This window comes from Ursus arctos, unplaced genomic scaffold (assembly GCF_023065955.2).
Source record: "Ursus arctos isolate Adak ecotype North America unplaced genomic scaffold, UrsArc2.0 scaffold_8, whole genome shotgun sequence".
In the NCBI taxonomy this organism is placed as follows: domain Eukaryota; kingdom Metazoa; phylum Chordata; class Mammalia; order Carnivora; family Ursidae; genus Ursus; species Ursus arctos.
In genome coordinates this window covers 66,415,109-66,437,933 of record NW_026623100.1, presented here as the reverse complement: position 1 = coordinate 66,437,933, position 22,825 = coordinate 66,415,109, and the positions used below count along the sequence as shown (strand labels likewise).

The 22,825-nt window shown below is 52.4% G+C and overlaps 1 protein-coding gene across 3 annotated transcripts in view; it reads left to right on the top strand.

Annotated features, from left to right (window-relative positions):
- Positions 1–22,825, top strand: part of EFR3B (EFR3 homolog B) — an 87,920-nt gene that overhangs the window by 56,298 nt on the left and 8,797 nt on the right. Inside the window, exons 5-19 of one of the 3 annotated variants that reach the window (XM_057309290.1) lie at positions 1,576–1,697; positions 8,056–8,205; positions 9,648–9,782; positions 10,232–10,310; positions 11,036–11,141; positions 11,365–11,526; positions 12,124–12,235; positions 12,639–12,690; positions 15,023–15,195; positions 15,721–15,796; positions 16,458–16,619; positions 17,826–17,957; positions 19,347–19,414; positions 20,106–20,233; positions 20,981–21,072. In XM_057309290.1, coding sequence (XP_057165273.1) covers positions 1,576–1,697; positions 8,056–8,205; positions 9,648–9,782; positions 10,232–10,310; positions 11,036–11,141; positions 11,365–11,526; positions 12,124–12,235; positions 12,639–12,690; positions 15,023–15,195; positions 15,721–15,796; positions 16,458–16,619; positions 17,826–17,957; positions 19,347–19,414; positions 20,106–20,233; positions 20,981–21,072 — 1,749 coding nt within the window. Of the gene's footprint in view, positions 1–1,575; positions 1,698–8,055; positions 8,206–9,647; positions 9,783–10,231; positions 10,311–11,005; positions 11,142–11,364; positions 11,527–12,123; positions 12,236–12,638; positions 12,691–15,022; positions 15,196–15,720; positions 15,797–16,457; positions 16,620–17,825; positions 17,958–19,346; positions 19,415–20,105; positions 20,234–20,980; positions 21,073–22,825 lie in introns of all 3 variants that reach the window. The other 2 variants (XM_026520070.4, XM_026520060.4) reach the window with 2 other exon arrangements.

The following is a 22,825-nucleotide window of genomic DNA, read 5'->3' as shown; positions in this document are numbered from 1 at the left end:
ACACCTCTTCTGCAGAACCCCATCGATAATGCAACAGTGTCCTTTGGATTTATTGCTAATATCAGAATATTCACTTCCAAATAGATGTATGCATTTTAGATGTTAACTGGCAAAGAAAGATCTCCTCCTCTGCTTTGTATGTTGAGATTTTATCAGTCAGCAGAAAATGAATGTATATTTGTTAGTGAAAGAATAATTAATGATGTTGGTTCAAGTTGCTAATTGTCATCCAGAAAAAGTTAACACATTTTGAGTAGTTAAATAGAGAAACAGATTGGCAATTGATAATGAATATTATGAGTTCATTAACTAGATAATTTTAGAAATAATAGCATATCCTTTTAGAACCAACAAACGTTTATAAAAACTTAAATAACAATACAAGACAGAATAATGGAGAACAGAGTTTATTATAAGCGTAATCTTTTGAGTTGTTGGCAGTACTAAATTTATAACATTAAACAAAGGAACCTATAAGAGTTACACTTAATTTTTAACAATTTAACTCTACTTAGTCCACGAGTCTTGCTTCTCTGTGGGATTCCATTGAAATGAAGTCCCTATTTAGAATTGCTAATGTGCAGCCTGGTGGTAGAAGGAATCCAGCAGCTGATAATGCTGAGCCAGACTTAACAGAACCGAACCCGCAAACTAAAAATGTGCTCAGGGGCGCCTGGGTGGCACAGCGGTTAAGCGTCCGCCTTTGGCTCAGGGCGTGATCCCGGCGTTGTGGGATCGAGCCCCACATCAGGCTCCTCCGCTATGAGCCTGCTTCTTCCTCTCTCACTCCCCCTGCTTGTGTTCCCTCTCTCGCTGGCTGTCTCTATCTCTGTCAAATAAATAAATAAAATCTTTAAAAAATAAAAATAAAAAAAAAATAAAAATGTGCTCAAATTTTAAACAATAGGGGCACCGCCGGTGCTCAGTTGGGGGTCCTAGGATCGAGCCCACTCAGTGGGGAGTCTGCTTTTCCCTCTCCCTCTGTCCCTCCCCACCCACGCTCCTGTTCTCTCTCTCTCTCAAATAAATAAATAAAATCTTTAAAAATAAATTAATTAATAAATAATTTTAAGCAATAAAATGGAATTACTTTTTTAAATCAAATTTCAGATTGGCTCTTGTTTCCCAGAATTCATTCTGAAGTGTTGAGGTACAGTTCAATGTTGGCTTTGGCTGTTTCAGCCTATCCCTACTGCCTCCCGCCTCTGTGTGTTTGGGGCAGCTCTGGACGTGGAAGGGGGCAGGAGCTTAAGGGAGTCGCCTTCATGTCCTCACCTGTCCCATCCTCTGCTCACCTCAGCAGGGAAGGGCTGAAAAGGGCCATGGGGGTCCAGTCATGCAGTGTGGGCAGGAAGGGCGAGCAGGACTTGGAACCCACGGAGGCGTGGAGACCGGGTGTGCTGTGGGAAGCAGACCAGAGCCAAGTCCTGGAATGCACAGCTCCCGGGTGTGTATGTCCCGTGGCTTTACTAGGGCAGGGGGCCTCAGGATGGCAAGTCCCAGAGCTCTGAGCCCACAGGTGAGGAGCGCAGTGGGTCACCTCTCACTGGTACTTCTCTCTCCTCTCCCGGGCAGTTTGTGAAGTTTGCCAACATCGAAGAGGACACCCCATCCTATCACCGGAGCTATGACTTCTTTGTGTCCCGCTTCAGTGAAATGTGCCACTCCAGCCACGATGACATGGAAATCAAGACCAAGTAAGTGGGGGAGGCCAGGAGGCCCACTCAGCTAATGGCAACAGCATCAATGGGTCTTACGGAGTTCCTAGCCCAGAGTGAATTGTCTGACCTCATCAGCGTTTACCTCTGCTCTGAGTCACGCTCTGACGTCACTGGGAAGGAAAGGAACACCTGGCAGGACTTAGGGGGGCAAGTGGGCAGAGCTGGGCTCCCAGCATGTGCTTTCAGAGGAGAATCTTCTGGGGCACAAAATAGGAGCAGATGGAAGGTAATGGTTCTGGGAACCAAATTTGAGAGCCAGCGACAGCAGACATATACACACGTGCACATACCTGCTTTTTTGTTCGGGAGTACATGCATTTATACACCCCCAGAAACACACTCACTCACCACTATTCATCACAATATAGACCTGCTGATAAAAAGCCAGTGTCTTCACATTGGCTGATCTCTGCTGGCATCCTGACTTTGTCTCCTCCACTAACCCTCGATTTATTCTCCTCCAGCCACAGAGACCTCCTCATTGCCCCACAAACACACCAAGAACATTCCTGCCACAGGGCCTTTGCACAGGCTGTTCCTGTGCCTGGAATGCTTCCTCTGTAGATCTGTCTAGCTCACTTGCTCTCCCCCTACAAGCCCTTGCTCAAATAACCGCTGGCCAACACACCTTCTCTTGAACATCCCACACACTCACTTCTCTTCTTCCTCACCCCACTCCGCTTTCCCCCCATAGCACAATCCCCTTCAGACACGTTCCATAACTTGCTTATTGTCTCTTACTCATTGCCTGTCCCACCAGCAGAATGTAACCTCTGGGAGGCCAGAGTCATCGTTTTGTTCACTGCTGCCTGTCAGGTGCCGCGCCGCTGCCTGGGGACCAGTCGGCGCTCGAGAAACAGTTGTTGAATGAATGAATGAATGAATGAGTGAGTGAATGAATGCTTTCTTTATTTTTTTTTAAGATTTTATTTCTTTTATCGTCTCTGTGCCTCACATGGGGCTCGAACTCACAACCCCGAGATCACGGGTCGAACGCTCTAGAAACCGAGCCAGCCGGGTGCCAAGAATGAATGCTTTTGGATAAACGTCTTGAATTACAGAATACGCCTTTACAGTCACAGACTCAAACTTACCAAGTTCTTTAACTCACAGAAACACACTTAACAACATAGAAAGAAAAATTCTCAAATGCAATCACAAAGACTTTTACGTGAATGTATGCCGGCAGTGGATAAGGCAGCTCGCACAGCATCGGCCCGACGGCGTGGTGCCCAGGCGAGGAAGTGGTGAATCGGTGTTTTGCGCTAAGTCTTGCCGTGGAATGATATGGTGCGAAACGATTGGAAGTGGGCCTCTGCCCATGGCAGGGGGGAGGCTATATGAAACCGGAGAATATGTTCAAAGGAGACAAAGAAGGAAGGAGAAGGGAAGAGAAGGGAGAGGGCAGGAGGAGTCAGAGTGAGGAGGCAGGGGGGCTGACGTTGACACCAGCATGCCCACAGCAGCCCAATTCTCCAGTGGTTTGTTCCAGAACTCAGCCGCTGGCTTTTTCCTTCGTCACACCAGTACCTTGGAGGGGCCCTGAGTGCCACGTTTTGTGCAACAGCGGGGTCAGGGAGCTCTGTGTGTCCCAAACAACAGCTTGTTGCCACAGCTGATGGTCTGGGATGGAGGAACGGGAAGTGAACCCCTCCATCCCACAGGGAGCCGATTCCCAAAGCTGTGAGCCTGTGGAACGCCTCCAGGGCAGGTCACCCTGGGAGTGGTTGGCAGTATCCCAGCCTCCCCAGGCCCCCATCTCTTAAAATAATCATAGACTCTGGAAGGGTGCTACCCCAGTGCCTCCGACGCACAGTGGGGGCCCCTGGAGGAAGGAGCCCCTTGTCTTCTCCCCAGCATTGGCCCAGCTGTAGCCACCACACCGCAGATGGGCTACAAAGAGACAGAAGGGGCTGGAACAGTTGGGGCGTGTCTGGGAGCAGGTGCTGGGGAAGGTGCAGGACGAGAGCCAGGTGTGGCTGGAACGGGCACTGGTCACTCAGGCAGCTCCGAGCTTTCAGAAGGGGGAGCAGAGAGAACACCCCTTTGTGCCACGACACATACACACACACACACACACACACACACTCACATACACGCAGAATCACACAAACACAATAGCACAGTCACACACACACACTCACATACATGCAGAATCACACACACAATAGCACATGCACAGTCACACACACACACACAGAATCACACAAACACAATAGCACTTGCGCAGTCACACACACACTCACATACACGCAGAATCACACAAACACAATAGCACAGTCACATACACACACACAGAATCACACAAACACAATAGCACATGCACAGTCACACACACACTCACACACAGAATCACACAAACACAATAGCACAGTCACACACACACACACACACACAGAATCACACAAACACAATAGCACTTGCGCAGTCACACACACACTCACATACACGCAGAATCACACAAACACAATAGCACAGTCACACACACACACTCACACACAGACTCACACAAAAACAATAGCACATGCACAGTCACACACACACACTCACACACAGAATCACACAAACACAATAGCACATGCACAGTCACACATACACACAGAATCACACAAACACAATAGCACTTGCACAGTCACACACACACTCACATACATGCAGAATCACACAAACAATAGCACAGTCACACACACACACTCACGTACATGCAGAATCACACAAACACAATAGCACATGCACAGTCACACATACACACAGAATCACACAAACACAATAGCACTTGCACAGTCACACATACACACAGAATCACACAAACACAATAGCACATGCGCAGTCACACACACACTCACACACAGAATCACACAAACACAATAGCACATGCACAGTCACACACACACACACACACAGAATCACACAAACACAATAGCACATGCGCAGTCACACACACACTCACATACACGCAGAATCACACAAACACAATAGCACAGTCACACACACACACTCACACACAGACTCACACAAAAACAATAGCACATGCACAGTCACACACACACACTCACACACAGAATCACACAAACACAATAGCACATGCGCAGTCACACACACACTCACACACAGAATCACACAAACACAATAGCACATGCACAGTCACACACACACACACACACAGAATCACACAAACACAATAGCACATGCGCAGTCACACACACACTCACATACACGCAGAATCACACAAACACAATAGCACAGTCACACACACACACTCACACACAGACTCACACAAAAACAATAGCACATGCACAGTCACACACACACACTCACACACAGAATCACACAAACACAATAGCACATGCACAGTCACACATACACACAGAATCACACAAACACAATAGCACTTGCACAGTCACACATATACACAGAATCACACAAACACAATAGCACAGTCACACACACACACTCACATACATGCAGAATCACACAAACACAATAGCACATGCACAGTCACACACACATACACACAGAATCACACAAACACAATAGCACATGCACAGTCACACACACACTCACACACAGAATCACACAAACACAATAGCACTTGCGCAGTCACACACACACTCACATACACGCAGAATCACACAAACACAATAGCACAGTCACACACACACACTCACGTACATGCAGAATCACACAAACACAATAGCACATGCACAATCACACACACACACAGAATCACACAAACACAATAGCACATGCGCAGTCACACACACACTCACACACAGAATCACACAAACACAATAGCACATGCACAGTCACACACACACACACACAGAATCACACAAACACAACAGCACATGCACAGTCATACACACACACAGTACACAGTGGGGGAAGAAGGCACAGAAGCAGACGTCGTCAGCCCTGTGTTGTGATAGCACTGGGATGTGTGGCTCATCGGGAGGAGGGTGGCTGAGGTTTGCTCCTGGCAACTGGGCAGGACCATTAGCACCCACAGACAGCACTTGCCAACCCTGAAAGGAAGGCCTGCCAGGGTGACAGGCGTTTCTGGCATCAGTCATCCTTTTTCTTTCTCTCTCTCTCTTCCACAGCCTCCCTGCACCCCTTTACCCTGAGATCCCCCTGTTGTTCATTCACAGCCTCAGCAGAGCCCAGAGCCCCTTTCCAAGAACAACCCTTGGGTCTTGTAAATAAGTGTGTGTGTGAGTGTGTGTGTGTGTGTGCACGCGCGCGCGCGTGTGGTCCTTTTGGGTTCAGACACTTCCCAGGCCCCTGGCTTGTGGGTAGGCCTCCAGTGAGCCCATGACCAGAAGCCATAAGGGGAGCAGACCTCTCTGCAGGCCTGGTCTTTTGGAATTCATTTGGAAAGGGTCCGTCAGCTCCAGGTGTCGTGGACTGAAGTGTGTACGTATGTGGAAAGCATTCTGGGGAGACTGAATTGATTCCCATTCACACATAAGGAAGGCCTGGGGAGGAAATGGCCCATCCACCAGGCCTGGTTTCTTGCTGGCCAGGCTCTCTTGGGTGGGACAGAGGAGTCCAGCCTGCTTGGGATATATTTCTACTGTGCGTTAACCCAGAACCAAGAGTAAGAATAGTGAGTGGGATAATATTCCAGTTATTTCACTCATAAGTCTGCATAGCCTGTGGCTATGTTGTTGACCAGGGGGCAGGATCAGAGCAGCTGAGTGCTCCCCAAGGAATCCTTGCCCCTTGTCCCGACCTCACGGGTCCTGGGACAGGGCTTCCTGCTGCTCTCGGGCCAGCTATGGTCGCCAGGTAAGGCCCCGGGGAGCACCCTGGTAACCACACTTAAAACTAAAGCTGAAAATACAAAGGGCAACTAAACACTCAGAATGGCTCAACTCCAATAATCATTAAAAGAATCTGAACTGAAATAGCTACAAGATGTGAGGCCTTTTCTGAGCGTAGATTAGAACAGGCATTGACAGCGAGCCGCGCCCCCCCCCCCCCCCCCCCCCCGTGCTGACACAGCTCGCAGCTCGGGGAGGACGGCATTCTCCTGCATGTGTGCCCCACGGCGGGGAGAGCACCGGGCAGTGCTGGGAGCCTTGCATTTCTCAACTTGTTTTGGTTTTTTAAGATTTACTTATTATTTTAGAGAGAGAGAGAGAGCACATGGGGGAGGGGCAGAGGGAGAGGGAGAGAGAGAATCTCAAGCAGACTCCCCTCTGAGCGTGCAGCCCAACATGCGGCTCGATCTCACGACCCTGAGATCACGACTGAGCCAAAATCAAGAGTCAGATGCTTAACCGACTGAGCCACGCAGGTGCCCCTCATTTCTTACCTTTGGATTCGTAAACTCCCCTCATGGCCATGATTTGAAATGTTACGAAGTATTTTATCTGGTGATGTCGATTGCAGCATTATTACAATAGCAAAAAGTTTAGAACTGAAATGACCAATAGGGCACTAGTTGAGAAAGTTCTTATGACAGTACATCATGCATGTTTACGAAGAGTTAATGATAGAGGAAAATGCTATGGAGAGACAAAGCCAGAACAGGTTCTTAATCCTGTTATGTATTATGCACAGAAGAAAGGAAAGACACCAAAATGCCAGTAATGGTTCTCTTTGAATGGTGATCATAGGGGTAAATCTTCTTTGTACTTCTCTATAATTGGCATGTATTATTTTATAATCAGATAAAAAGTTTGATTACAAAAAGAACAAAAGAGACTTGGCACTGAACTACACACCAGTAAAGAGACCCCTCCCACAGGGACCCTGGGTCAGCACAGTGGGACTGGGGGTGGGGGGTGAAAGGGGCCTCCTCTGCACTGTCACTCGATTTCTTGGTTTCTCAGCCAGCTTAGCCGCAGCTGAGACCTCTCTGTGCTGAGTCTGGCAGCTCTGTGCCTCCCCTCCTGGCAGCCCCTCCTCCCCTCCCCGCTGTAACTCGCTCACAGCCCTGGATTCTGCTTCATCAGTTCTTGGCAGTACTTTGAGCCCTTACATCTTGGGCTCAAGCTGGAACAAACCCAGTGGGGTACTAAAGAGGAGGAGCCTGGAGCAACTGGCGGTGTAGGGACGAAGCCCATGTGGTACCGGGCAAGGGCAGTCTGGCAATCTCTAGGATGGGCCGGAGGTCATGGCTTCCTGGGCTCGCATCCAGCCACACGGGAAGCCAGCCAGGAGGCCAGGAGGCTGAGTCACACGAAGGGGAAGGTGGGCTCCGTTCTGCCTTTGGATGGACGCGTGCATCCCCAGTCCCTACGCCGTGTTCCTCCCCTTGCCACAGAAGCTGGGCTTCTCAGGGCTGGAGGATTGCATGGCTCCATGTTGCCCTTTTTTCTTACAGAATCAGAATGTCAGGCATCAAAGGTCTGCAGGGGGTGGTGAGGAAGACGGTGAACGATGAATTGCAAGCCAATATCTGGGACCCACAGCACATGGACAAAATTGTCCCGTCGCTGCTTTTCAATCTGCAGCACATAGAGGAGGCAGAGAGGTAAGCAGGCGAGGCTGGAGCGCGGGCAGCAGACACGCACGGTCCTCCCAGGCTGCCTTGGCCATCTGCTTGGGAACCGCACGGCTTGGGCTGGTGGGTAAAGCCTAACTAAAAGGCCAGGGATCTTGGTTTTTGTGGCTTGTTCTGCAATGAGTCCAAGGCCGGCTCCCTAGGAGCCTTGGGTCTGGCCTTCTGCCAGCTTGCTGCACCCCCTAAGGTCTGCATTCACGAAGGAAGGACAGTAACCGGGCTGGGCTCCCTAACGGTAAGTGTGCGCTGGTAAGAACACAAAGAACCCAGAGTCGGGTTACCTCTGTCTCTCTGAAAGCAGCAGGCCAAGGAGGCTTTAAAGCGCCTTCCAGTTACTGAGGACTTTCCCTTCCTCCCTCCCTTCCTAATGGTCCTTCAGGCCCTTAAAACCTGCTTGACTGGCCAACAGCCCCTGAACACAAGTTGCAGGTACTGGGTTTTAATTGGGGAGCCCTCAGACAGGGGATTCGGTCTGTCCCTGCCCCTCGCTCTTCCCATCTGTAAAACGGGATGCTCGTGTTGCTATCCACCTGGGCTGTGCAAGACGCTGTTTGAGAACAGCAGGTTCCTCCCTCCCTCCGACTCCGTTGAGCCTGTGAAGCTGGGGACAGGCAGGGGAAGTAGGTGTGCCCTCTGGTGGCTATTCCTGGAACTGCACCTCACCGACCCGCTTCACCGGTGGTCTCTGGTGGTCTCAGCCCCCAGAGACCTGAGGCTCCTTCTGTCCAGATCCAGGCCCAGCCCCTGTGACTTAGGTACCACTGAGTCACACCTGAGCCAACCGCCATGCCTTTCTTTTTCCTCTCCCTCCTCTCTCCCGCTTTCTTTTGTTTTCTCTATTACTCGGCCTCCCTCTCTTCACATCCCATCTTTTTCTTTCCCAGGCTTTGGGGCATGGAGACACGCTGGTCTTGCCTCCCCAAACCCATGATGTGCAGACTGTCTATCCTTCCTGTGGGGGCGCATGTCCTCAAGGATTTCCAGCAAGAGAATTTGACCCCTTCGCCCATGATCTTCCTTTACCCTGGGCTCCTTTATCCTGTTTCATCTCTAATGGCCACGATAGCTCCCACAGTATCTCGCGCAGCCCATGTCAAATTCCTGCCTGTCCTAGTGCACCGCGTGCAAGGCTGCAGGGCAGAAACGCAGACTGCAGGAGTGCCTGGGTGGCTTAGTTGGTGAAGCTTCTGCCTTTGGCTCAGGTCATGATCCCGGGGTCCAGAGATCCAGCTGGCATCCAGCTCCCTGCTCCGCAGGGAGTCTGCTTCTTCCTCTCCCACTCCTCCTGCTTGTGCTCGCTCTCTAATAAATAAATAAAATCTTTAAAAAAAAAAAACAAAAACGCAGGCTGCACAAAGACTGACTCTGGCTTTGCCGGCCATCCCTTACCCACATGCTGCTTGTTCCCACAGCCGCTCTCCGTCGCCCCTCCAAGCACCAGAGAAGGAGAAAGAGAACCCAGCAGAACTGGCCGAGAGGTGCCTTCGGGAACTGCTGGGCCGGGCCGCCTTTGGCAACATCAAAAATGCCATCAAGCCTGTTCTCATGTGAGTACCCCCTGCCCACGCCCCTACCTGCCACAGCCCTCAGAGAACAGTTTCAGGTCCTGGCATCTTGCTGACTCAGGGAGAAGGGACAGAGGTGTTATGGGGGTGGTGCCGTGCCCAAGACGGTCCCTTGTCTGTGCCTGTGTGTTGGCAGAAGCCAGTGGCCGAGTGCAGTGTTGAGGAGAGGGGCTGGTAGGAGTTTCCCCAAAACTGGAGGAAGGTGCCTGGCTTCACTCCTGAGTCCACTGCCACAGACCTGTTCTTGGCTTCCCCCAGCTCCTGCGCCAGGACTGTCCCAGGGTCCCTCACCGCCACCTACAAGCCCTTCTCACCTGGGAACTCTGCCAGGGGCTGGGTCTCTCAGGCGGTCCCCCCCCCCGCCCCCAAGCTTGTCTCTCCTCCCTGCCATCACTTTTCACAGCCACCCCCCTGTGTTTTCTCCCTCACAGCCACCTGGATAACCACTCTCTTTGGGAGCCCAAGGTGTTCGCCATCCGTTGCTTTAAAATCATCATGTACTCAATTCAGGTATGGTGGCTCCCCGGTCCAGCTTGTCCCCCTGGCCAAGGGCACCTCTGGGAGCAGGCCAGTGTGCTAAAGGAAAAAGCCAGCTGTCCTCTGTGACTTCTCCCAAGCCCCCAGTTGTCTCAACGTGCTGCTTCAGCTAGCTGTGAGGAAGGGCAGGCTTTAGTTTTATTTCTGATACAGCACAGATCAATACATTATAAAATACAATTAAAAAAATGTCTTAGAAAAAGTAAATGAAAAACTCATGCAAAATACGAGCCCACAGACCACACTTGGCTGCCACAGCACCGTGACATTGCCTCCTGAGCACTGACTCTCCATGTCTGGCTCTCCCAGTGTAATCAAGCTACAGTTTGTGCAGGCTGGCCTGTTGTGGCCCTTATCAGTATGACCTGGGACCCAGGAACCATGAAAAGAAAGACAGTATTTTCAAAATTGACTTTTGACCCATTTGAAGTGGAAGGGCCCAGGACAATTCTGGAAATCGAGGTCGCCCCTGGAATGGGGCTCTGCTCCTGTGGGACCAAGAGGGAGGGACTGAGGAACCGGAATACGTGGGCACCACCTCCAGTGCCCCGTGGCGTCAGGACCTCACTTTTGTCCCCGCGGGCCTTTGGGTCCCAGTCGAGGGCTGCCCTGGCGCAGAGGCCGTGTGGGGGTTGCTGTTTGGGGCCAGCACGTCTTCCTCCCCCCAGCCGCAGCACTCCCACCTGGTTATCCAGCAGCTCCTGAGCCACCTGGATGCCAACAGCCGCAGCGCGGCCACGGTGCGGGCGGGCATCGTGGAGGTCCTGTCGGAAGCTGCCGTCATCGCCGCCACCGGCTCTGTCGGTAAGGAGGCCCTGAGCGACAGCGTGAGGGCCGGGAAGCCTCAAAGGACAAAGTGATGCCCTCGGCAGGAGGCTGCCTCCCCTTCCAGAAAAGGGCAAGGGAGTGCAGGGAGGGGACAGAGGAAACCCCTGGCTGGAATGCAAGACAGGGAAGAATGAGCGGGGATGCCAGCCCTGGATTTCGGGTCTCCCCCCACGCCACCCCCCACCCCCGTTGCGCTCAGGGCCTACGGTGCTGGAGATGTTCAACACTCTGCTGAGGCAGCTGCGGCTCAGCATTGACTACGCCCTGACCGGGAGCTACGACGGGGCCATCAGCCTGGGCACCAAGATCATCAAGGAGCACGAAGAGCGCATGTTCCAGGAGGCTGTCATCAAGACCATAGGTGGGACCCAGGGCGGGGCCCTGGTGGGCGGGGCCCGGTGGTGGGGCGGGGACAGGGTGGGCGGGGCCGGGCGCGGCAGGCCCCATCCGGGTTGGGTGGGGCAGGGGGCGGCTTCCACCAGGACAGCGCCCTGGCGCTGTCATCCGCTCAAACTGTGTTACTTGCGGACGTTGGAGGAAATGGAGTCAGTCTACGGCGTGCGCAGCTCTCGGACTGGCCTGGCCGGAGGAAGGAAAGGGAGAAGGCCGTGGATGCCCCCGGGGATGCGCACCGGGATGCAGACGGGGAGAACCGGACCGCCACCTCTCCAGTCTGCAGAGCTCATCATCCCTTCAGAGCCTTCCTGGCTTCGCACCCCTGGCGCTCCCCTCTCCTTCCCAGAGACGCTAACCACAGCCTGGGGAATGACAAGTGAAGCCACCGGAACGGGAAGAATCCTCTGGCGTCGTCTAGGTTTCTCCTCTGCGTCTTAATTGTCTCCCTGGAGACACAGCCCGCACTCCGGGCAGTAGTTTGCTCAGTTGAGAGGCCGGGCGGAGACCCCGGCAGCTGGCGGCCTCACCTGAGCCAACCCTGTCCCCCATCTCTTTCCTGCAGGCTCCTTTGCCAGCACGTTGCCCACTTACCAGCGCTCAGAGGTGATCCTCTTCATCATGAGCAAGGTCCCACTGCCTTCCCTGCATCATCCCATGGAGACAGGGAGGACAGGGTAAGCCCACCAGCCTTGCTCCCCTTTTTCCTCTATTGGCTGACTATTCCAGCCCAGCTTCCCTTCCCGTGTTTTCTCACGGACTCCTTTCTCCACTTTAACTTTCCTGGTCCTGCCCTCACTTCTCTTCTACTCTCAAGTCCCTCAGCAGCCTTTAGTGGGCCCCCTTGGATCCCACAATTCCTCAGACTGCCCCACCAATAACTACTGCCCACCTTTGGGGCAAGCCATTCATTCTCTGGTCAAGCCATTCATTCTCTGGTCTGCTTCCTGGCTCTGGAAGTCAGCTGTCCTGGGTAACAAGCCTCATGGAGAATCTAAACACAAGGGGAGCTGGGCAGGCAAGTGTGGGGTCTCTGCCCACATCACCATCCTGGTGAGTATTTGTGTCTCTGGTCTACAGAGAGAACAGGAACCGGCTGACCCAGATTATGCTGCTGAAATCCCTCCTTCAGGTGAGCCTCTCCTGTCCCCATTCCTGCTCTGCCTCTACAGGAGGCAGCTCCTTCCAAGGGACCAAGAGAAGGCTACCACATACAGTTGTGCAGGTTGCATACTGTACAAATATGCCCGGCCTGAAGGGTGAATAGGGGGCTGAAATCCAGCCTGTGTTACACTCACTAGCAGTCTGGGCATCCACAGAGCTGGATCATCCAGAGCAGGCAGGGCACTGCTCCTAATTTTCACAAAGGTTCCTTATCAGCTACTGGGTAGCCTTGTCACTCAAACATTATCTCTGAATTGGGATGCCATCTTTGATTCCTGCCTTTTTTCCCCTTCCAAGTACCTCCCTACGTCCATTCCACCTGTTCCCCCTCAGCACTCATGCCCACCTCAGTCCCCCAGCCTCTCTCTCTCCCTTCATCAGTGTTTTACATCCCTCTTCTTTACATCTTTGCAGCCTTCAATGGAGTCCAGATTCATTATCCTCAAATGCCATCTCATGACCAACTTGTTAAAATATATATGGACTCCCTAGAGATTTGGAGCCGTCGGTCTGAGTAGCGTCCTGGAATCTATTTGTAACGGGCTCCCCAGGGATTCTTACGCACAGCCCTGCCTAAGCTCTAGACATCTCACGACTAGATTCTCCTCATGGTTGCCCTTATCCCCATCTGTCCTCACCGATCATACATACAACCACAAGAAGAATTTTCTAGAAATGCTGCTCCCCACATGTTGCTCCTTTTCAAATAGTAGGTGTCAGTGTACAATTGATGTGCCTGCAGATTTCAAACTTCTCTGACTAACAGTGGGAGATCCCCAGGTCCCCTTCCCTCCCTAACCCCCCATCTCAGCCCTCAGCCCCGCAGTCTCTGTTCCAGCCATGCTGATCTGCACACCCCACTCGTTACCATCCACCCCTTGCCTTCCCTCTCCCGAGCCCACACCGTTCATGTCACTGTGTTTTTATAAAGGCTTTTCATGCTGGCACTGCCCACATCTGTGACCTCCCTGGTCTCTGTACTCCTGCCATTTCTGCTAAGGTTACCCTCACTGTACCCAGCTCCTTATCAAGGTGATAGTTTGGGGTGCACTCACATCCCCCTTCAGCTGATGTTTACTATTGATGCCACCAAGCTTTGCTAGATCCCCCAGGGCCTGCTGAATCATCAAAGGCATTTTTGTTTTGCAATTTGAACTAAACAGTAAATATTGTTTTGCTGCTTTTGTTTTTTGGGGGGTTTTATTTTTTTATTTAAATTCGATTAATTAACATATAATGTATTATATTAACATATAATGTAACTAATGTATTATTAGTTCAGAGGTAGAGTTCAGTGGTTCATCAGGCTTATATAACAGCCAGTGCTCATTACATCACGTGCCGTCCTTAATGTCCACCACCAGTTACCCATTCCCCGCACCCCCCTCCCCTCCAGCAACCCTCAGTTTGTTTCCTATGATTAAGATAAGTCTCTTATGGTTTGTCTCCCTCTCTGATTTTGTCTTGTTTTATTTTTCCCTCTCTTCCCTTATGATCCTGGGCTTTGTTTCTTACATTCCACATATGAGTGAGATCATATGATAATTGTCTTTCTCTGATTGACTTACTTTGCTTAGTGTAATACCCTCTAGTTGCATCCATGTTGTTGCAAATGGCAAGATTTTTTTTGATTGCTGAGTTGTATTCCATTGTATACAGATACCATATCTTCTTTATCCATTCATCTGTCAGGGGACATCTGGGCTCTTTCCATAGTTTGGCTACTGTGGCCATTGCTAAACATTGGGGTGGTTTGGCTGCTTTTGAATGTTTTGACAACGTCAAGGATGATGTGTCTCCTGACGCCCACTGGCTTTAATCTGAAGACCCCCCTGTATGAGCACCTAGAAGAGATGTCAGAAATGGTTGTTGCGTGTGTGTGGGTCGTGGTCCCTCAGCCCGGCTCTAAGCTCTCCCGCTGTCTCTCCGTGTCTGTGTGACTGTCCGTGCCCGTACTGCAGTGTTGTGCTCGTGGTGCGTGTCCGTCAACTGTGTCCTGGAACATTGTTCCACCTGTGGCTGCAACATTTGGTTCAGAGGCTCCCTGACTCCTGCTCCCCTCTTGTGCTTACCCCTCGCTTGCTTTTAACAACCAAAAACTTGTCCAGGTGGTTGTTGGCATGTTCAAAAAAGCTGCCTCAGGCATCCAGGGCCTGGGGTGGAGGACAAGGGAGCCGGGCTGGGAGATGTCGAGAGAGGCTGGGTGCGTTAGACCCCAGGTCCGCCGGCTGCTGTCCATCTGCTCACTGCACTGAGTGCGCCAGGCTTCCTAAGCTCCGCCATGCTGGGCTCCCTGGCAGGTATCCACAGGTTTCCAGTGCAACAACATGATGTCAGCCCTGCCCAGCAACTTCCTGGACCGCCTTCTCTCCACCGCCCTCATGGAGGACGCAGAGATCCGCCTCTTCGTTCTAGAGATTCTCATCAGTTTCATCGATCGTCATGGCAACCGCCACAAGTTCTCTACCATCAGGTGAACTTGGGGTCTCCCCTCCAGTTGGTGTGTGATGGGGGAGAAGACTCCTGATAGGTCTCACACCCAGGTGAGAGGACAGTTCCCTTCTTCAGTGGGAACTACCAGGAGCTGATCACGGACATTGACCCTGGGGTCCTATGGGGGCAGGCGAGATGGAAGGGCACTTTTTCCAGGGAGCCATGGATTGGAGATGGGGGAGATGAAGAGCAGATACTAAAGGGAGTTAGCGGGTGGGGAGGAAGGAAGGGGATGCAGGTTTATCAGTAAAGACTTGGGGGGGAGGGGATGGGAGGAAGAGAATAATCTGGATTAGTATTTAAGAAAAAGGAACAAGAAAAAAGTGGGCAGGACAGAAGGTTTGAGAACTTGAGGAAGTGGAGATTGGGCTAAGAACCAGTGCACGGGGTGGGGGGCAGGGGTGCTGGGACACAACTAACAACCTTGGGATAAAGCCCAGTAACACCACATGAGCTCTGACTGGCCTTGCACAGGGCTAAGGTGGCCCCTTGTGTCCCTTCCCAGTACCCTCAGTGACATCTCTGTCCTGAAGCTGAAAGTGGACAAGTGCTCCCGACAGGACACCGTCTTCATGAAGAAGGTTAGCCAGTGTGACCTTAAGCCTCAGTGAACCCCAGGTGGGCCAGGCTCTGTGGACGCCCACCTCCCAGCCTCCAAGTCAGGACTGACCCCTGGCCCCAAGCCTGCTCTCTCCCTCTCTGAGCATGCGTAGTTAGGATGACCAGCTGACCACTTCAGGGTGGGCCAAGCCCCTAGGGTCACACCCAATATGGCGGCCAGAGTCAGGAACACTGCTGGTAATCTCAGCGCAGGCTGGGCTGCAGGCTGTGTTCTCCCAAACACAGCTGGGTTTAGGCAGCAGCTTCTGTTGCTGATTTCACTGCGCCCCTCCTTCCCTAAATGTGTCCTGCACATCTGCTTCCACTGGGGTCTGCTTTAAAGGCATCCTCTCCCTGGGGCACCTGGCTGGCTCAGTCAGAACAGCATGCTGACTCTGGATCTCGGGGTCATGAGTTTGAGCTCCATGTTGGGTACAGAGATTACTTAAATACGTGAAACTTTAAAAAAAGAGAGAGAGAGAGAGAGAGAGAGAGAGAGAGAGAAGGCATCCTCTCCCTGAGGGTGGAGATGGGTTACACACGCTGTCCCACCGCCTGCGATTGGTCTTCCTCACATTCTCTTTGCCCCTCCCGCCTCCACCTGCCCATGTGGCCTTGCCCCCACCCTCTCCCCACGCCCAGCACTCCCAGCAGCTCTACAGACACATCTACCTGAGCTGTAAGGAGGAGACGAACATACAGAAGCACTATGAGGCGGTCTATGGCTTGCTGGCGCTCATCAGCATCGAGCTGGCCAATGAGGAGGTGGTGGTGGACCTCATCCGTCTGGTGCTGGCTGTGCAGGTGGGACCGGGTGTGGGCAGCACGTGGTGGGTGGGATCGGGCCAGGGGACCGGGTGCGCCAAGCACTAATGAGACCACCGACGAGCGGCTACTCAACACCTGTCCCCGAGCCTGGGAATACTGCACCCTTTGCTCCCCATTCCTCCAGGGACCACAGGCCATGGTTCTGTTTGGGGAACCGCCCAAGAATGCCTCACTCATGGCTTTAGCCCATCCTCAGGCTAAAGGAGACCCAGGGAACAAGATCTTTCAAAAACACCCTTTAGTCCCTAGTATTTCAAGTCTTAACAAGGTCTGAATGAGACTCCAAGGAATACCAAGAGGGTGCTCATAAAGCCTGAATGATCCCAAAACACACTTTGTCTAAAGATCATCTGGTTCCCAAGCCTGGCTGTGCTTCAGAATTACCCCCTGCGCTTAATGAAAAATACATATTCCCAGTTCTACCCCCACGCGTGGGGACCTGGAGGTTCAACAAGCCTCCCTCATGACCTTTCCATAGCCAGTGTTCACTAGATAGGGCTTCAGACTTCCCGAGTCCTTCTGGGTGGAAGTGTACTCAAGGATGCAGGGTTTGGGGTGGATTCTTCAGACCTCAAAAGACCAGGGTCTCCAGGGTCCTGAAGCCAGGTGGCATCAGATCCTACCTAGGAGCAGGAATGATGGCAAACCTGGGAAATCAGTGGTGGAGAATCTTAGGCCACCAGTGCTAACTCCTGCCAGGCCAACTCAGCTGCTATGATTGTCTTCACCCTAGAATTTGAGACTCCTCTGTGTCCCCATCCCTAGTAACTGTCGCAACTCTTTTAACTTAGCATATGGACCCAGTTAACAAACCAGTCCAATCCCCCAAGAATCATTCAAGGCCTATATTCAAGGACACAGCATCCTAGAGGTAGGATTAATGATGAGGGATTGGACGGTCAAGGTCACCAAAGCTGGAACTGCAAAGTGAAGCATGAGGTCATCCCCCTCTACTCAAGTACTTATGAGCTCCCAGCTCTTGGATTGTTCTCGGGATGATTCACTTCCGCTTTTCCGAGGATGACTTCTGTCTCCCAAGAAATTATGGGACAAATGCTGAAAAAGGCTTAGTCTAGAGAGATGGGCCCTCTCTAAAGAAGGTTGGGAGAGGTGGGACAGACGTTGGGGCACCCGTATAATTTGTCAGTTGAAAAACTCCAAGGCCCCTCTGTGTTGCCACAGGACGTGGCCCAGGTCAACGAGGAGAACCTGCCCGTGTACAACCGCTGCGCCCTGTACGGGCTGGGCGCGGCCTACCTGAACCTCATCAGCCAGCTCACCGCCGTCCCTGCCTTCTGCCAGCACGTCCGCGAGGTTGGTGTCCTCACCCCACGGAGAGCGCGGGGGGCCCTCGGCTTTGGGTTTCCCCAGAACAACTTGTCCTTCATTGCGTGGGCCCCGTGCTTAGTCCGGGCATTGAGGAAGGGTTGACAGAACAGCTAGGGACAGTGGGAACTTACTAGAGGCAGCATTTCCTCCTGTAGGACACCGCAGAGCATGGTGGGGTCGGCCACGGGCAGGACCTGGACCCCTTCCTCATCTGCGACCTGCCTGCCTCTACTCCCTGCCCCCTGTGCCACCCCTGCTTCCAGAACCCCAGCCACACACGCCTCTCATGTCATTTGGGACTAACACCACTTTTTTTTTTAAGTTTTTTTTATGAAAGTTTTCGAATATCACCAAAGCAGTGTGAGGAGAACAGTGGACATCATATATCGATCATGCAGATGAAACAGTTGGGAAGGTTTTCCCACATTTGCTTTATCTCGTTTTCTCTTTTTCTTATGTCAAAGCAGATCTCAGCTATCCTGTCATTTTACCCCTATAGATATCAGTGTTGTGTATAAAAAATATGGACACCTTCCTACATAATCACCGTGCTATTAACATACCTAATCAAGTTATCAATAATGCCTCGGTGTTATCTAATACCCAGTCTGTAATCAGATGTTCTCAGTTGTCCCCAAAAGACGTTTTAAAACATACTGAAGTATTTATAGGTGAAATGATATAATGTCTAGGATTAACTTTAAAATACACAAGCAAAATGAACTAAAATAAGAAACCTCCCTCTCAGCTGGCTTGGGGGTGGGGGGGGCACGGGAGGGTGCCATGTCACTGTGACCCCCAGCATGGGCCAATAGGGGGCGCAGAAAAGGCCATGCCCAGACATCCATTCAGACAGTAGCCACAGCCTGGCTCGCTCACTCCTGCCCGTACTTGCATGCCAGCTACCCTCCCACCTCTCACCGTCTTACCATCTTACACTTTTCCTGTCAAAAATTTGCCAAGGGTACTGAGGGAAACTCCACCTGTGGCTGTCCATCAGGATGTTTTTGCCATGCACCTGGGTTGGGGGAATGGTGTGACCTATGCTCCCTTTTTCCTGTTTACATAGAAAATAGGAATAGGGCACAGGAGCAAGAAACTGCTGTCTCCTGGGGGCTAAGTCCCCTGCATTTGGAGGACATTTGATGCGTAGCCATCATCGGGGATGGCCTGAGCGGTCTGCCTGGGCTTCTCAGGCTGCTGTGAGGGTCACTGTTGATCCGAGTTTCTCCCTTAGAAGCCCAGCTGCGGGGGGCTTTGCCAAGGAGTCTGTGGGAGGAAGGAACTGCCTGGGGGGGAGGAAGCGCCCTCATTTGCCGGCTCAGGGCTCCTCCCTGTCGTCCCCAGCTCTTATGTGGTTCCTCCCAACTCCAGGTGATAGAGACCAGGAAGAAGGAGGCTCCGTACATGCTCCCCGAGGATGTGTTTGTGGAGAGGCCCAGGTGAGAGCACACTTGGGACGTGGTCAAGGACACCCAAGGCAGCAGAGTGAGACGGTGGGGCAGTCTGAAGCCAGGGGCCGAGGCCTTTATGGGCTCCAGGGCTGAAGAGGGACCCTGCCTGTGGCCCAGACGTCTGGGTCAAGTGTGACCTTCGTCATGGGGCCATAATCCACGCCTTGAGCCATGTCAGTGTGTTTGCTGTAGCGTATGTGGCGTAAACTCGGGGAGCTTTGGCCAAGCCCACGGGCCGTGCATCCTGGAGAAGTCGTCCCTGCAGGACACCAGATCCATGCAGGTGGCGTCCTCAGACTGCAGTCTGTGTCACGTCAGCCTCAGAGGAACCCAAGGAAAATACTGTGAAGAAACAAAATGTCCAAAAATAGGGGGTAGCTTTATTAACGATGGCCTTTCCACCACGCGGTTTGGAAGCAGCGGTCATGCGAAATACGCACCGTGGAATCGGGAGATAAAATCAACCGCAGAACAGGGGGTGGGCTGACGTGTGCGTGCACACGCGCATAGCTGTAAGTGACCGAAGGATTCTGCGCAAAAGGACGTTGTCTCTGGAAAGCGGGACTGTGGGTGATTTTCTTTTCCTTCTGCTTCTCTGTCATTTCGTATGATGAGTGTTCCTCATCATAAAGGCATTAGGAAATCCCTCTAGTTGCCCGTTTCCTTCTGTGTCTTCCAGGTTGTCCCAAAATCTTGACGGAGTAGTGATCGAGTTCCTCTTCCGCCAGAGCAAGATCAGCGAAGTCCTGGGGGGCAGCGGCTACAATTCCGACCGGCTCTGCCTCCCCTACATCCCTCAGCTGACAGGTAGGCGCTCTGTGCCAGCCCTTCCGAGCCTGCCTCCCGAGCTTCCTCACCAGGACAGGGCCTGAGTGTGAGGGACTCTTGGGCCCTTCGGTCGCCTGCCCTGGTCCCTTGCATGTCACACAAGAGCTGACGAACGCAGTGGAAATCTACGGTGAGAGCCTCTTGATTCCCCCACCTCTTCTCCTCAGGGCAGGATCCTTGGGAGAAAGTGGCCCCTGAGACAGGCTGGCCTGTGGACGGGAGAGGCCCCACAGAGCCCGACAGAGCACACGTGGGCTGTGCAAGTTCTCTGCCAAGTTTAGTTCCCGAAAATTCTTAGACCAGTCTCCCGGCATCTTGGAGTTTCATTTTCCTTGACTATAGAATAGGGATTAGCAACACCTGCCTTAGAGGGCTGGCGGGAGACGCACACAGGATAATAATAAAGCCAAAGGCACTTCCAGAAATGCTCCGCAAGTGACAGCTACTCGTGCAAGTCGAGACGTGCTTTCTGTCACGAGCAGCTTCTTTGTGCTCATCACTGATTTCAAAATCTTAGCCCTAAACAGCAAAACTCACCACCCGACGGTGGGCAGAGGAGGCCAGCAGCCTTCAAAACACCAGCTGTAGCCTCCGTGTGGACTGAGCCCTCAGAGGCTTGAGGGCCAGGCAAAGGGGGGTGGGGGGCGTTGGGAGATGGTGCTAGAGGTGTGAGCCTGGCTCGCTCCGAGCCCTGGGAGCTCTAGCTTCTGGGCTTCCCTTTCCCAGATGAGGATCGCTTATCCAAGAGGAAGAGCATTGGAGAAACCATTTCCCTGCAGGTGGAGGTGGAGTCTAGGAACAGCCCAGAGAAGGAGGAGGTGAGTGGCATGCTGTCCTGCATCCCCAGGGGAGGGGACCTGCTCTTGCTCCCTGCAGTCAGGTGCTCCAGGCTCCAGGCCCCCTTGACCGCGTAACACATTTAAAGCTGCATGGAAGGCAAATTTCTCAAATGTCCCAATCTCTTACCGTCTCTAATCATATATATCATAGATATTTCCGTCTGGGAAAATTATATGCACTACACACACACACTCTCTCTCTCTCCCATGATGATGTCATACAAATCCCTCTCGAGAAGCTTGCTGGTGGTCATTTCCCTTTCCCAATGGAGGCAGATGTGCTCCATGTTGGAAATTGGAAGACCTAACAGAAGAGATGAGGGTGAGAATAGCTTTCACGGTGTTCCTTCCAGATAGAGCAATAGAGGTGCTTTTTTAAAGACAGAGTTGCAGCTTAACGATCTCTCTTCCATCTTCTCTTGGGGGCTGTGAATATCTAATTTCTGTTCAAATTAACTGGGGATATCTCCCCTGCCATTACTTCTTCTACCTCAGAAAATAAAGCAGATGTGCCCATGAGTAAGAGAAGAAGGAATCACAGTGGAAAGACTCAGCTTACTCCTACAAATGAAAAAGAGATATGGGGGGGAGGCAGAGAGGGAGAGGAAGGGGTCGTGAGGGAGGTGAAGCCCTAAGATACAGCACACTTGTGTTTAATGGGGTCTCCCGCCAGTAAGGGAACTGATGGACACGTGAGGAAGCTTCAGCAGGAAGTGAGGAGGATGCCCCTGGCAGGGAGGGGGACTGGGATAGTTTCTGCCCATTGGTGCTGGGGTAGTCGTGGAGGACAGCCTCAATCCTGAGCCTTTGCCCAGATGCACTGGAACGAGAAGTCGTTGGGGTTGGGACCAAGCCTCCCTCTAACTGTGCCCTTAGCCACTTCCCCAACTCTTCACTCATTGAGACACTTGTCTGGAAACTTCCCCTGGAAGGAAGGAAGCTCTGACCCAGGCTAATTGAAAGAGTGGAATGAGGCCGAACCAGGAGTCCTCCAAGACCTTCCAGCTCTGCAGGACAGGGAACCATGTCAGGACTGCCGCGTGAATTGGCTGCTGTTTCCCCCATAGCTGTGATTCTCCCTTGGCAGGAGTTAAGAGACCCTCAGGAATTGATGAGTAAACTGAAGCAGAAGGAGGAGAAATGCTTGCCTACGTACAGAGCCTCCTCCTCTCGTGTCCCGTGGGTCACCAGAATGGGTTCCTTTTCCTCCTGGGACCCCACCTAGCTCAGGGAGAGCCTAGTAGCTACAGGCAGGGTGTGGGGGCCTCCACCCCGTGCCCTTCAGCCACGCTACCCTTCTCTCCGCTCTCAGCCCGACGTGCACTACCAGAATCCTGCGGGGGCTCCCCGTAGCCTTAAATGCCAGGTTCATAGCAGTTGATCAATAAATGCTGGTTTGGTCAAATCCCAAACCCAGCGCCTGGCATTCAGAGCCATCTCTAGTCTGGGCTGGTCCGACCGGCTCATGTTATTTCCCTCTTCCCTCTGGCAGACAGCCTCTGGGCCCTTGTGGCTGCTGTGCTCAGACTCCCAGGGGTGGCCTCGTCCGGCTATAGGTCTTTGCTAGGAATCCCACGTGGGAGGCCCTCCCTCTGCACCTTTGCACCCATGAACCACCCACCCTTCCACGCTCAGCTCACGTCCCATTTCCTCCACAAGCCTCTCTCTACCAGCCCTTGACCAGTGACCTTCCTTGTCTCTCTGGGCCATGACACCGTTCCCCAGCCCCTCA